This window comes from Pseudomyrmex gracilis, unplaced genomic scaffold (assembly GCF_002006095.1).
Source record: "Pseudomyrmex gracilis isolate BER0280 unplaced genomic scaffold, ASM200609v1 scaffold_200, whole genome shotgun sequence".
Lineage (NCBI taxonomy): Eukaryota > Metazoa > Arthropoda > Insecta > Hymenoptera > Formicidae > Pseudomyrmex > Pseudomyrmex gracilis.
Genome location: NW_018020784.1, coordinates 151,701 through 168,124, shown reverse-complemented (window position 1 = coordinate 168,124; position 16,424 = coordinate 151,701). Strand labels below are relative to the sequence as shown.

The window sequence follows — 16,424 nt, the reverse complement described above, 5'->3', positions numbered from 1 at the left end:
ATAACTTCGGTCACGTGACTGCAGTGAGATCAATGACCTCGGTCACGTAACCACAATGACGTATATACATAAAGTATATAGTTTGTACTTACTTTGTGCAAAGTTTCAAACCAGTTTATTGAAAAAAAATTATATAGGAGGTGTTGCCGATACGAAAAAAATCCATTTTCTGAATTAATGTTCTAACATATATTTAAAGCATATAGTTTCTATATAGTTATTTAGTGCTTAGTTTCAAGACAGTTAAAGAAAAAAAAAGTTATATCGGAAGTGTTGCCGGCGCGAAACCACCACGTCGCGACAGACAGCTCTGCTCCCAACATGGTCGGAGGTATTGCCGGAGTCTGATTTTTATGCAAAATTTGCTTATACCGTTTTCTGAATTAATTTTTTACTTTATAAATTTAAAGTATACGGAGGGGGGGGGGTTTGTAGGTATTTTGTGCCAAGTTTCAAAACAGTTTACTAAAACATCTTATATCGGAAGTGTTGTCAGCGCGAAAACAAATTTTTTATTCGTTTTCTGAATTAAGTTTTTATCATAACTTTATTATAAATAGAAAGTTTATATAGTTTATACTTATTTCGTGCCAAGTTTCAAAACAGTTTATTAAAAAAAATTATATCGGAGGTGTTGCCGGGGCGAAAAAAATGCTTTTATCTGTTTTCTGAATTAATTTTTTATCATAAAGTGATTATGAATTGAAAGTTTATAGGTTGTAGTTATTTCGTGCCAAGTTTTTCAATACAGTTTACTAAAGAAAGTTATATCGAAGATATTGCCGGCGCAAAATCACTACGCCGCGAGGAACATCGTCGAAGCGATCGGCACTATCGGAGGTGTTGCCGGCGCGAATAACGCGAACCACTACCGTGTTTCGTGATTCTCTCTTTCTCTCTCTCTAACTCACACTTCCTGTCTTTCTTTCTTTTTTGTCTTAAAACGCGCTTGTATATGTATGCCATCTGGCAGCAGGCATACGAACATGCACACAATTTGGTCGCACGACGTTTCTGAATCGTAAATTTTTCACTTCGAAACTTTATCGTCGTATATCTCGAAAAATCAAAAACAAACAACAAAAACGCAAAAATACTTTTTTTTTTATTTTTTCACGGTGAATCGAACGAGACTAAAAAGAAGTCGATTCGTTCAGTCGGTATTAAAAAATGGCTAATTAAAAATCTCCTCTCCATTGAAATGCCTGATTTTCGCATATCAAGAGGCACAGTGTGCTCGCGCAGTTCGAGCGCCACTTCGTTGCGCGTGAACTTGGCGCGAAACACTACCGTGCCTCTTGATACGTAAGATAAAATTGCAACCAGAATTTTTAAAGCAATGAAATAACTACAAAATAGAGATAAAAAAAAACTTACTCGCCATGTCTAATTTTACAAAAGTGCTTGCTACACAAACAAAAATTTGTTTGTTACACAAACAATTACATTACACAAACAATTACATTTGTTTGTTACACAATTACATTACACAAACAAAGTTATACAAACGTGTACTTTTGTTTGTGTAAGTATTATTTCGTACACATAACTAGCAATAGTAGCAACCTATATCATAAAAAAAGTATTTTTGCATATTTAATAAGCAAGATATTAGCTGTGTGACAACCAGTGCCGGTCTCTTTCTATATGTACGCACCATTCTAATCTCGCATCTTTTAGATAAATCAAACAATAGATTCTCGAGAAAATCTTTCCCCTAAATGATTCCATCAAATTGTTTGGTTTTATCCGATAGAACAATCTCCATCTTGAGAAAACGGCTGTTTGCTCGGCAAACAACTATGTCGTGTGTGTTTCGTATCAATCGCACGCTGAAAAAAAGCGAGACTGCGATTTTTTTTTTTTTTTTTGTTTGCGCGCCTTTAACGGAAATGGAATAGAAAATGTAGGCGGATTACGTATTTCAACCAATGACGGATATATATCTGCTCGCTCATTTCGACGGATTGAGAGTTTGTCCGTTCCGATAGAGCGAAGAGGGATTTGTCTGTAATTAAACGGTTTTCGTCGAATTCAAACAGAAGCCTGTTCTCGTGCCTACGTTTATTGGCCGATGCGAGTTGAAACCTGAGCCTCCATATCCAATCAATAGCGATTTAAAGAGGAAACTTGGAAGCTCTCGAAATGCACGGAACAATTAGCGCTCGTCAACGGGATAATGAACGACGGGTTTTGCGTATGTACGAAACTCAGAAACAAGTTATTCAACCGCGGCCGCGACGAAGTATTCCAAGATCGTCGGGGAAGTCGGGCGCGCTAAAATTGACGCGGCGAGAATATCCTGAACCGATTCTGAAGTAATCCGCTTTTCCTGGCGACGCTCTTGGGTTCTGTCCCGTTTTGAAATTTCGTAAATATAACAACTTCTAATCTGGAACGAATAGACGTTACAAACTGTGACGACAAAGTCCAAACCAATAAACCAACTACGAAATGAAACAAACTCTACACGCGCGCGCGCGCGCATTGCTCTCGACTATTTTGAGGAAGCGTTTAATCCTGAAATATTATCGGGGGTAAGAATTCATCTCGGCCAAATTGGACACAGTTGCTGCCGGATGTATAACATGTAGTAAAGCAAATATTACATATTTTCAATGTACGCAATGAGTACAATTAATTAATTAATTATCGGAAGCCAAAATTTGTTGGGAAATATATACGAGGCAAAGTGTTACGTTATAAAATATTTACATTTCGCCATTTATGCCAGCGCCACGTCAAACACTTCTTGTGCAAAAGTCGAAAAATGTTACGTTATCGACATGTTGGCCTTTAAAACTGTCAAGAAATCTCGCGAGCAAATACACGTTTACTTTCACGACGGTCGCAAAGCACGTGCTGCTCTCGATAGAATTTTGCTCAGAATTTGATTAAAACTAAATTGTATAAATAAAGGAGAAATAAAACTCTTGGTAAAAATAAATCATTGTTAGTACTGCATATTTATCAAACTGTCATTAAAAATTATTGTCCCTCTGTTAATAATTTTTCCGATAAAATCTTCTTACGCGCGCTTGAACTTTTAATTATTCGATATTATTCTCGTTAATATTCCTATAGAAAAAGATAAATCCCGAAATTGGTTTGAATGAATCAACCCGATGAAAAAGTTTTGTGGAGATTCGCAAGAAACTTTCTCGGTTTGAATTCGGTGGCAAGAAATTGTGTGGTCTCGATTTTTACATAATCCTCTACCGTTCTATTTGTGTCGTGAGTTTTGAACTTATATAGAATAACGGACAAATTATTGGTTTATCAGAAAACAAAAAAGAAAATCTTCGTTTTTTCTCTCTCTCTCTCTCTCTCTCTCTCTCTCTCTCTCTCTCTTAATTTGCGTTTGTCGATTCCAGAAAAAAGAGAGAGAGAATAAAAAAATTTTCTATTGTAAAAAAAACTTATTATAAAAACAACACTTCTTTTCGATATTAATTGTTTAACACTATAAAATGTAAAGTATTAATTTCGACTATCGAAATTCTGAACAATAAACGTAAATTTTATTTTATATACAGATTTTTTAAATTAATTTTTTTTAATTTAATTTTTTTATATAAAAATTGTTTTATTTTTATAATTTTTCTGACTTTCAAAGTATTTAGTAGACGTGATAACGCTGTTATTTACTCTCTCTTATAAAAGATATTCCCGAATAACAAAGAGATGCTTTTAATTGTAGCTCCAGAAAAAAAAAAAATCAATTTAACTCGGGGTGAATTTAATCGACATTGATAAGACCGACCGTACGACAAGCTGGATTCACATAGTTGACTTAATGCAATGGGTAGCAGATGGCAAGACGTCGGCAGTGACCTCTTGGCATACCCTGTGACCACGCGTTTGTGCAAGGCAAGTTGTTTGGAAGATCGCCAACGATCGCCTTTATTGTCGTAAATTTATTGTAAAAACGTGCATGCAACGAGTGTGCGTCAGATGTATCGTCTCGATTCGGTGATCCGTCAAAATAACACACTCCCGCTTTCGTGATTTTAACTGACAGAAAATGGGAGCGGCGGGATACTAAATTACATTGCGGAGACGATAAGAAAGATCTATCTCTGGTTTATGTCACGTTTGGCCGTCACGTATCGCGATATCAAAAGCGCGAATATCAAAATAGAAGAGACCGGAAACGCAATACGACGATAAGTTAAAAAAAAAAAAAAAAAAAAAAAAAAAAAAAAAAAAAAAAAAAAAAAAAAAAAAAAAAAAAAAAAAAAAAAAAAAAAACGATATCAACAACAAGATGATGGTAAGTTAACGATGATAATTGAGTGTTATTATCAAGAGTAAAATGACGCGCTTGTCACATATCAGATAGTACAAATGTTCAAAAAACTTTTTCAAGTCCGTGGTAATAATCTTGATATTGTATAATCGTACATATGTATGAATGGATAGAGCATACAATTATATATTGATAATATCCGGCGTGCGATAATTTTTGTGATAAAAGAAATCCCGACTCTCCGACACCACAAGTAGCTTTTATCGCGCGAAAACGTGAGATAAACAGCAGTCCCCGTATTGTAAGCGGCGGATTATTGTAAAAAGAATAACGCAAAGAGAGAAATTCATTCTTCCTCGATGTCGGCGAGAAGGAAAATATGAGATATGACACTTGTCATGAATTGCAACGCCGAGTAAGACAAATGGTAGCGAGATGCAAGGGAGAAATGCAAGGAGAAAAAAAAGAACGCGCAAGGGATTGAGGCGGGAGAGAGACGTTAGACAAAAACTATTTCACAATTTCCGAGTCAATTTGTGAGGAGCAATTTTGCAGATCGTATTTTCGTTAATTACTCGCGATTGCCGCTTTTTTCCTTTCCAAAAAAAAAAAAAAAAAAAAAAAAAAACGCTGTCGTTCTCAAATACATCGAGAGATGAATCTTGAGCAGGCTGCGATCTTCTGTCAGGCTTTCTGTTGATTAGGCGAACTAATCGAGAGGTAAAAGCACGTTGCACAATATAGCGGCAAAGGCCGAGAAAGAGGGAGAGAGAGAGGGAGAGAGAGAGAGAGAGGAGAAGGGAAATCCTTCGCTAACGGTCCACTTAAACATTAATCAGCCTTATCCGTCGTAACCCTTGATATTAACGTACACGTGCATCGCGACGTGAAGCATGTCAGGGAAATTATTCATCAATAATCCTGCTGGTTTATCATCGACAGAGAGAAGTACAGAGAGACAGAGGATTTCTCTCACATATGCGAAAAAAAAAAATCGGTTCTCTTAAAGCACACAAGCGTTGCTCGTCGCATCATTTCCGTTCCCGATGTTCTGTCATCACTTATCGCGCACTTACAGCGTCACTGACACCGCGGAGATAACCAGATTCGTTTTAGCGCCAAACCAACGCACAAAAAGACATGAGAACGAAATGTGTTTACGTGTTATTAGTTACGGCAACATTATGTCACCAACCTCTTTGCGCTTCGGCAAAATTTTTATTCAGTTAGCGCGCGGTAAAAACATTTTCACACAAAAAATTCTCTATTGTTGCTCTTCCTAATATTGTATTTCAGTAAAACAGTGCGTATCAAATGTTTGCGTTTGTTAACAAAAAGCCTTTCAATATCAAATCGCGCGAGTATATACGGTACAAATGTCAAACAACAAGCGAGTATATACGGTATACAGATGTCAAAAATTCTATCTAGATTTACTGCCGGCGCGTTCGGTCAACTAATCGTTCGCTATCTGAATTTCTAACAGAGAGACGACGGCGTGCGCGTACAACGTGTCACGCTGCTCTTTTAAACATGAAAGGATCCAAAAGACTACTCGATATGCGTGCGAGAAAGGTGTGCGGAAAATCATTTCAGATGGATTTTGCTCATCCCCGTCGATTCTTTTCTCAACGATTTCCATCTGTTCATCTTTGTGACGGCGAAAGTGATCGGCTATAATATCGGTCCTAAATTTCTGCAAGAAATTTCTTCAACGTTTTGGTCTCAAATCTCTGGTATCAGACGTTTCTTCAAAAAAAAACTCATGTTTACTTTTTTTTGCAATTTCGAAATTTGTTTCGCGTCGTTCTTCGATCGTACAATTTTTCGTCTTTCTGCTCGTTCGCTTGACAAATTTTTTACTCCGCAACGTTCGGAGAAGCGAATATGTATTTGCTCGCTGCGAAAAATGTCCCCCGCTTTGCGTTTTTCTTCGTCGTCGACGTTACAAGCGCGACGCGATCGTCGTGAATTCTCACACGGCGATCGCGCAAGTCCCGCAGAGTAGTAGTCTTTGTCGCTTGAGTTGAATTTAAAACTTTCGTCGTTTCTCTCTCTCGAAAGGACCCGGCATTTCAGGGGCGAGAAGAAACTTACTTACTTCTGCTTGTGAATGACTCGGAGAAATTCTTGGGATGAGCTCTTATCGCTTCTTCGTTAAATTGTCGCGCTCTCGCGAAACGCACTTAAGCGCGCGCCGCGAGTCACGTGTCACAAAGGAAATCGTCCGGTGAGCACCTCATGCCGGGAATCGCTCGCGCGGCGGTTCTCCGCTCGGCGGAATCGCAACGTTTCCTCGTTTTCCGATCGACATTCGCAACTCGAGACAATTGTCTCGGATTTCTCGCGACGACTCTCGTCGTCGAAGGATCGCAGTCTTTCCGCGTGTACAGATCACCGCCGTAATTGGCGCGAGAAACGGATATTTCGCTGTAACGCTTCTCATTTGCCGATCGCTCGGTTAAACACGCGGAATTCTCGTTATTATGTCGAGATGTTTCAATGTTGTTATCCATCGATGCCAAAGACGTCTTCCGAGACTTTCTCATCCTGAGCGGTACGATCTGATAGCTCATTTCTGACGTCGCGTTTCCAACGTAATTCGGAATCGCAAAATTTACATTAGCGATTTTCGACGGGTCCGATGTCGGACCGTCGGTAAGAACGATAGGAACAATCGTGATCTTTTCCTTCGCTTCCGTTAAACGAAGATGCCGCGGTTTCTCGCATTCCGTCATTAAATCTTTATTCCGAACGGATTCGAAAAATGTCTTCGAGAAACTCGCCGCAACCGGTTGGTGGTAGTCAACTTTTTGAACGGCGAAATCACGTTTGCTCGTCACATCTCCGATGTCACATTTATATTTGCTAATTTCTGTACAATTTATCACATTCTGGCTCGAATCAATTACTTTCGATATTTTTGTGCGCGACGAATTATCGCGCACTTGTTGCACAAACGTGCGAGACAATCTGGAAGCGAGTAACACGTCAATCGGAGACAATGTCGTTGAAGGAACGATCGAATGAAGATCTCGAATAGGACTAACGGCTCTGCTGCGTTTCTCTATGGTGGTGTGAAATTCCGTGTTTACGCTTACGACGCGAATCTGAGGAGCGCAGCGAGTCGAAATTGCGGAAACCGCGCGCGATATTTGCCGATCGAGATCTGCTACGCTGCTACGCTCATTCAGCTTCAATCCGAACGCAGAAGAGATCTCGTCGTCTCTGATGACGCATTTTGTTTCGGTCGGAGTGCCATTGCGACGATTGCCACCGCGAGTGGTAAACTGCGTTTGAATGGCCATCGAATTTTGACGATCGGCCCGGAGGCCCTCGACGCGTTTGTTCGATCGTTCGCTCCCTGTTTTTTCACTTAAACTGGCGCACCAGTTATTGTCAATCATCTCTATAATGGTGGATTTTGCGGTGTAATTCGAACGACAGGTCGTGCACGAGCTGTTTCTTCGGTGCAAACGATCGGCGGAGTTTTTTTCCGATAGCAAAAATTCTTGTCCTCGAACCTCGACGAAATTATTGTTAGACGTTCGCGAGTTACGAACGGTTCGTTCGAGATATCGATGGTGCGAGTCGTAGTCTCGCCTACGAAGAACGTTCGAGCAGCTTACATTGATCGTCCTGTGAAAGGACCGACTCCCACGTGTGAAAGTGCCTCTTTCTACTTTTACCGTGTTAGGATTGCAAAGGGATTGAAACTTATTGGAAACACATTCGTTGCACGAATGTTCATTCAGAGCATTTTCTCTCGGAGAGAACGCATGGATATCGGTCGCCGCAGGAAGATAAGACGTGCCACTTCCGAGTCGAGTGGAAAATCGAAGATTATTGAGGTTCTCGATAAGTGTGCGAGATGAATCGCTTGCGGTGGGACTCAACGCCTTCTGCCGACGACTGGGATCATTTTCGTTCGACCAACTGGCACAACGAAAGTCGACTCTCGGAACGGGTTTACCGACCAGAGAAAAAGTCGGGGACGGCGAGGTCGTTTTATCGACGAGACCAAATCGATCTTCGATGCCGCAGCTTGTCGCAGTTTGCCGCGAAAATGTCTCGTTGCAATTTAGAAAGTTGTCGGACGGTCGATCTAGACGACAGGAAACGTCAAGGTCAAAGATCGAACTGCTCAAACCCAACGCTCGAGTTTTGCCAATGATCTCGCTGTATTGGTACCGTAGCGGACCCAATTCGTAATCTATTTTCAGCAGGGCCTTGGTGTCGGTTGCTATTCGTTGACGTCTCTTCGATTTGACAGAGTCGTCCAGCGAAGCAGGTGGATTCGGCGGGAAGTAGATCGACTTGATGGAAGAGTATGGATTCCTTGCGACGTCAACGAGATCGCCGTCGTTTGTTACATCGACGTCATTGACAAGCGTAGAAATTGCGTCCTGACAAGGATCCCTGTTTGTTATACCACGATGGTTATTTTTCGCCTCGTGAAGTATTACTTCCGCCACGAGCTCTTCTGACTTCTCGTCATTAATCACGTCTGTAGTTGTCGCATCCTACGGAGTAATGAAGATCTACTGTGATCGAAAGGACGAGAATTGTTTTTCTTTATCCTTGGCAATTATCCTTCATTTTATTTTTGTTTTAATAAAATTATTCTATAAATATCACGTACATACATGTATATTCAACAAAACAATTTTCAAACAATATATATATATAATATAATAAAAATAATAAATATAATATAATAAATGTAATATAATAAAAATAAAAAATAATATTTCAAAATAATATTAATACATATAATATATAGAAAATATATATTGTATATATATATATATATATAATATATTGGGTCTACCGGAAAGTTCTCTGTCCGTTTTTGGAATAAAACAAAATACAAATTTTTCTTACCGTCAATAAACTTTATTAAATAATATAATTACCATTATTATATTAATGATTTCTTGCCAGCGAAAGGGCAATTTGTATATCCCATTTTTGAAAAATTAAGAAAAATTTGTATTTTGTTTTATTCCAAAAACGGACAGAACTTTCCGGTAGACCTAATATATAATATTATACATATGTACATATCTACATATATATATATATAAGTTACACAAAACAGTTTTTTAAAATAAATAATACATAAAATATTAAATTTTAATTAATATTAATGTGTACACAATAAGTGTCTATATAGACCTACGCGAAGCACAGGCAGTTTCGTTCTCGACTCGAGTCTTTTCGCTTCGTGCTGTTTGTCACAAAAGTTGTTCGTCGTTACAGAGATCGTTGACGAATCTAAAGTAATGAGCGGTGCCATAGCATCAATAATCATGGACATTTTTCTTTCGCGCGCTAACGACGACTCGGACATTAGCGCGAGATTCGTCGCCTCGAAGTTTGCGGATATACTGCTCGAATCCGCGCTCCTCAGTATTAAAGGTAGAGATTTCGTCTTTGCCAAACTCTCGAAAATAAGACTGCCGCGAGCGTATGTGGTTTTCTGGGTTAACCTGTTTTCCATGAGTTTGCGCCGTAGATCGGGAATAACTTCTTCCTTTATCGGAGATACGTTCCTATCGAGCGTGTCGAGTTTGCTTAAGGAAGTGCTTTTCTCCTCGAAGTAATCGCAAAGCGATTCTTTCGTTCGTGTTCCGTGAATTTCGGCACCGCTGAATTTCGAAGGGTTTAGTCCCTCGCTAGAAGTCTCGTAATCCGCTTCTATGGTAAACGACGTTTCAAGTAAGTTTATTGAAAAATATCTAATATATTTTCTACAGTAAACGACGATTTAGCAAGATTTTTGAGAATATCATTTCAAAGCGCGTATATAAGTTCTTGGATTTTAAAATTATCGAAAAAAAATTATATGAGAAAAGAATTTTAAATTCGAGAAACGTAATTACTAGATAAGTTTTTTTTTTGAAAAAAAAATTATTTATTTGATAGAGAAAATTCCAAAAATATAAATTATATATCGTAATGAGATACAGTAACGTGGCTAAATTAAGAGCAACTTTTTCTCTTTTCAACTTTAATTAGAACTCAATTACAACGGTGATTTTTAATCCGCTTTTTTTCTTAAGTACTTGCGATAATTAACCTGAATTTAATTTTCTCAATTTTAAAATGTTCTTAAGTAAAGCTTTCCAATTTTATTATTTTCCGATGTTATTATGTCGCACAGAAATCAAACTAACGATGGTGGATTAATGTCTCTTCCGAACTAACCGTCTGTCTCAGACGCGCAGCAAACGGTTGAAACGAGACTCGTCAACGACCGAATCGATTCTCGCCGGTCATCCGTTGTGTTCCCGTCTCGTTTTGTGACGACGACGGCGGAAGATAACGCCGCGAACGGCACGACAGAAGCTTCTGCGTGTCTCTGGCGATCCGTGCAGCTGGTCTTCGTGTCGCGTGACATTGTCACTGAGAGGTTAGCTATAAGCCGTTCTGCATCCCGGCGGATTCCGCCGCTTCGTGTACGTATAATCGTCACTGACAGATAAACGCGACACGACGCACTTGAGCGTTCATGTGGCGCATATAAATTTTGCGAAACCGGAGGAGACTTTATATGTTGGCCAAAGTTTCTCGAAGGAAGCTGAACGAACGGAAGGTATCTCGTGACAAACGAAATGTCAACGACGTTCGGCGAGATGCGAAACGACAGTTAGCGCGTCTTCACGTATTACATTTCTCAGAGATTCTACTATTTCTTCTGGATATTTTTTATTTTTCTTTGAATCGGCTTTTTCTATTTTTATGTATATATGTATGTGTGTGCGTGTTTGTGTGTGTGTGTGTGTGTGAAATATTCATATCATATCAGCATAATGTGATGTCTGTTATTTGCATAACACATTTCGAATAAATTATTCAAGATTTTAATTTCGCATTTGTGCGGTTAGTAACACATTTCTCATTTAGTATTATTATTATTGTTGCAAAATCTCGTTTTATAACATGATTACAAGCGACTTTTACATACGTACTTACTTAAAAAAAAAAAAAAAACGGAAGTGCAATCTATCTGCGTCACATTTTATTCGTAAGAATCGCGTACACGCAGAGTTTCAAAGCGCATCTGTTGCAAACTTCGTTATGCATGTGACAAACTAAACTTCGCCACGCGCATGACAAACCAAATTCACCGGATTTTAAATGGCAAGCTCTTTTTGCATTGCAATCCAATGTAACCGATGCTTCCGAAAAGTGTACAAAATAACGAGATCAAACTACATGTATATATATATATATATATGTAACACGGCGAAAGCCGCGAGCGTTGTACCAAATATAGATACCCGCGGTTACGTGCAACAAAATATAATGGATATCGTAACAGTGAGATTCGAAATTTGTTACAATATGAAGTCAGAGTCAAAATAAAGAATTCTTTTAGGAAGCCAATGTCACTTTGCAAACAAAAAAAAATACAAGAAAATATTATAAAATACGAGAAAGAAAACATATGACGTTTTTATTTTGCGTTGAAATAACATCTCGTTGAAATAAAATGCAAACACCGTATTTGTTCTATTCAGAAGTACATCTCATCGTGATGTTATTTAGAAAAAATAATTGACAATATTTAACATCAAATATCGCTATGGAAAAAAGCGTCGAAAATAATTTAAATATAGAATTTAAATATAGATGATGTATTTGTTTCCAAATATTTGCCCAGTTGAATAAAATAAATGTACAATTAATATGTATGCCAGATGTGGTAAACAAATTTATTGTCGAGAGAAATTCTCGGTCGTGAAATCAATAAATCTCAGTAAAGTCGTTATGAAGTTAATGAACACAAGAAAAAAAAAAAATAGAATACCGAATGCGAGTAAAATTTATTTATGAGAACGCTTTTGACTCCAAGAGTGTGAGATGAAAAAAGAGAAAAGATATGTTAAGTAACTACAGATTACGTTCACGAAATATAGGCGAGCAACTTTTGGTTCGATGATAGGCCTACATAATCGGGTTTCGGGTACACGCATATTCAGCGAAAGTGTAAGAGTAAGAGCACAACACGACACGCGCCAACTTCAATCAACGTTTTATAAGCAGCGCTTCTTATAAAACAGCCGAAAATGTGTTTTCGTGAGAGAAATACATTCCAATGGAGATTCTTTTATGTAGCTAATCTGAAATCGTATGCGTAATATATATACATACGATACATAATATTTTGTTACATAATATATGCAAATCTATAGCATCAATCGAAGTAACTTACAATTTACATGATAATCAAGAATCGCACAAGTAAAATTTCCGAGTTCTCAACTCTATAATTAGCTAAATAACGTATATTATATTGTTAAATGTAACAATAAAAACGATATTTTATTGTTACATGTAATAAAAAGAAACCGCATTTTTTCCGATGATGTGTAATATATTCGCCGTTTAGAATAGTCATTAAGTTCCACCAATATGTTTCACAGGTATTTTCGAAAGAGTTTTTATGTTCATTATATTCACAAGAACGGGTCCTACAACTTTGTTTCTTAATTTTTATGCAAGCGGTTTTACATTTCGAGGGAATTCAGTGATTTCTATGGTGGATGTTGCGACATTCTGCTAAAACTTGTAAATATCTTATTTCTCAGCGATGATGATTCGAATTTACGATACCGGATCATCAAAGTTTCGACTGTATTATCGCGTCGCGCGTATTTATATCACATCTCGCGTCACATTTTCAACAGATTCGAAAATATTTGTTGCACCGAAAAAACTGCGTTATGTTGCACCGCATCTGATCCCACAATCCCGTTTTCTCGCATGACATAGTACATTGCCGTATGTCACACATTAGCCAGACACACAGTGGAATAACTCTACTGACGCAAAATTTTCCTCTTTCCCGTGGAATTTATTTGTAAACAAAAAACTGTGAAAAATATTACATTTATTTTCAATTTTAGATGTAGCATAATATGGAAAAAAATGTAAATTGTATTTATATGGGAAATAATTGTATGGAAAAAAAAAGTAAATTATATTTAAATTAAAGCTTAATATATAATATTAGCGTTTAAGAGTCTATTGTACACAGCGCGTCATTGAATCGCGGAATAAGTGAGGGATCGGAGGGCAAGCGGGGCGGCTGTGCTCGCCAACAAGCGCCGTACGAATCGTACGACCCGCTTGCCCTCCGATCCCCGCGTCTATTCCGCGATTCAGTGACGCGCTGTGTACACGTATGTAAAGAAAGAGATAAGAAACGTGTGAGAAACGTATGCTCGTTTTGTACATTCAACAAATAAATATCAACAAGATCAATTGCGAGCATAAAAGACATGTTCGATATATATTTATAAATACTCAAACTATATTACATTAATAACAGCGTATCGAAGCTCTCACTCGAATTATCCTCAGTTGCAAACAGTCGTTTCACAAGACAACGTTACACGTAAATTGTTTCCTTTTCTTCTTTTTACGATTTTTTTGACCTAATTGTAATGAATAAATAAAATTATTAATTTTTTGCGACCTATCCGAATTATTTGTAATTATTTGTTTGCGACTGATAACTCGACACGTTTTGCTTGTTATTAATGTAATACATTCAATACATTGTGAATATTTGGAAACGTATTGAACACTCTTTTATGCTCGCAATTCATCTCGTCGATATTGATTTGTTGAATATACGTAAAGATGTTACAGTTTCTGATTAGAATATTGTAATACATATCGTAAACTAATGTATATAAATATATATTAATGTATATTTTTAAATATATTTAAAAAATACTATTAATATATATATATATATATACACAGTCAAACCTCGATAACTCGAAAACTTCTATAAGATGAAAATTTTGTTTATTCCTTTCCGCTTCGCGAAAAGGAAAAAAGAACTTCGATAAGTCAAAACCTCTACAACTCGAAGATTTTAGCTTTTCCCTTGAGATTCGAATTATCGAGGTTCGACTGTATATATAAATTTTATAATATATATATAAATATAAATATATATATAGATATAGATAAAATATAGATATATATAAATATAGATAAATATATATATGGGTAATTCTCAAAAAACGTAATCTCCGTGGACTGTAATCTCCGTGGTATATTGACATAAAAAACATAGATAAGTTTTTTATATTGCATAGTCACGTATTCATATTACGAATGGTGACTTAAAATGGTATGAAAAAACATAATTCACCGCTANTTTTATATTGCATAGTCACGTATTCATATTACGAATGGTGACTTAAAATGGTATGAAAAAACATAATTCACCGCTATCCGTTAGTTAATAATAATTATTTTTTATCAAAACTGAAAGTTGAAATTTACGTGTTCACAGAGAATCACCCATATATATAAATATAGATATATAAAATACATATAAATATAATATATATAAATATAGATTGATAAATATTTTATATAAATCGTCCTTATGAAACTGTAATGCTTTTTTTCAAGAACAGCTGCTTAAGAGATAAATTACAAACTCGTTGCATATATTTCGTGACAATTATTCACGTAATTTGTAGCATATCACATAAACTTCGAGTATATAATCACCGTTATGAAAAAAGGTACTTATACTCGCACTTTCGGAATGACTCATTCTCTTAAAAAAAAAAAAAAGAAAAAAAAAACGAGCGAACACATGAGAAACAAACCGGCTCAGTCGTTGCATTCGTTAGGTAACGATACACTGTCTCCGCTGCCTCCTTCTTTGTTACTTTCGGGTACGCGCGAATGTAATCGAAAAGTTGAAGTTACGCACACTACAATGGCAACCGTCGATCGGCAATAATAAACTGTAGAATCAACGATCTTTCCGATATAAACAACATCTTTCTTTTATTTCTTAGTTTTTCTACAGAGACGCGTTTTCTTTTTTTTTTTTCAAGACATTATATACAAATATAACATTAACGTTATCTTTTTTAAATCATCAGTAGTTTTTATATAAAGTAAACTTAGTGATATCGAACTCACACGATGACTTCTTGAATTACGTATATAATAGTGGTTTTATACATATTTATTCGATCCAATCGTTAATGTACTCGCGCGAGATGGATCCTTGCGGATCCACGCGATATATCGTACCCACGAGAGTGATCTACGTCGTGTGCGCGCGATTTGGGATGCGACAGAAAATTACGACTATAGGTCTCCTATGCGATATTTAGGCAGCGCTATTTCTCGCTCGATCGATCGATCGTTGAACGGATTCGTCGAACGGCTCTCTCTCTCTCGATTCGACGAGGCTTCCTAAAGCGAATGCTATCGCTCCCGCCACAGAATTTCGCTACACACACACACACATCATATATGCCGCGCAATCGTAATACCGAAACTTGCTATCGCGATTGTTAATCGAAATGGCCAACGGCGAGAAATTTTCATATTCATGAAATCATGTCTATTACGTTGCGCGCCTATTGATGATGCGTTCGTGATTTCGCGCAACGTGGTGATGCGCGAGCTAAAACGATGATTTCGATTTTTTCCGGTCTTTACAATGTCATATCGTAACAAGTACGCGTACGTATTTGCACGTCAATCTACTCAAAAAGAAATTGAAACAACATTAAACATTTTGTTTGATTACATACACGCTAGTTAAAACAATATTTTAGTTATAAACACATAACCAATGCATCAATGAACCGTGACAAACACAATCATAACGTTAAATTATCCTCGTTTACATTGATTTTGTCACATGTATAATGCCGTTAATTTGTGTTTTCAAACGATTAACAATCTTCTCACCCGGAAAACGAACATACGGAAAACATATTATTGAAATGCAGTTTGATTGATGACAAGATTGATGATTGATAATGACAATTACCGTACGTAATAGGTTACTAATAAGGTTTTTAAACTAAAAATGTATGCGTAAAGTTAAAAATGCGTTATTTTTTTTTTTTCGAAACTTCTACTTGGAGCAACGTAGATTGTTGAGATAAAGATAAAAAGATGTTGATCCCCGGTTAAAAAGCACGTATATATATATATATATCGATTGAGCCATCGACGATCGTAAAACTTCATCGGGATTTCCGTAAGAAATTAGATGGTGGATCGGAAAACAACGCGGAAACCTTGAGCGCTTCTTTTATCGTTCCCATATTTCTCCGCGGTAACACGTTCTTTTTCCCTTCATTTCCTATCTTACAGCTTGCGGCATCCA

The 16,424-nt window shown here is 37.1% G+C and overlaps 1 protein-coding gene across 1 annotated transcript; it reads right to left on the bottom strand.

Moving 5' to 3' along the window:
* Window positions 1-5,562: 5,562 nt before the first annotated feature.
* Window positions 5,563-11,064, bottom strand: LOC109858372. Its single transcript, XM_020435529.1, has 3 exons — window positions 10,460-11,064; window positions 9,432-9,949; window positions 5,563-8,772 (listed from the first exon to the last, which is right to left on the bottom strand). Exons 1-3 carry the CDS (start codon window positions 10,650-10,652, stop codon window positions 6,454-6,456), a joined length of 3,030 nt encoding a protein of 1,009 aa, XP_020291118.1. The 5' UTR covers window positions 10,653-11,064; the 3' UTR covers window positions 5,563-6,453.
* Between the last annotated feature and the right edge of the window lie 5,360 nt (window positions 11,065-16,424).

Excerpts from the sequence above, each read along its gene's own strand:
- LOC109858372 (XM_020435529.1), bottom strand. The coding sequence starts at position 10,652 with ATGTCACGCGACACGAAGACCAGCTGCACGGATCGCCAGAGACACGCA. Across the intron at positions 9,950-10,459 it reads CTGCGCGTCTGAGACAGACG|AAGCGGATTACGAGACTTCT; the intron begins GTTAGTTCGGAA and ends CGTTTACCATAG. Across the intron at positions 8,773-9,431 it reads CGAAACTGCCTGTGCTTCGC|GATGCGACAACTACAGACGT; the intron begins GTAGGTCTATAT and ends ATTACTCCGTAG.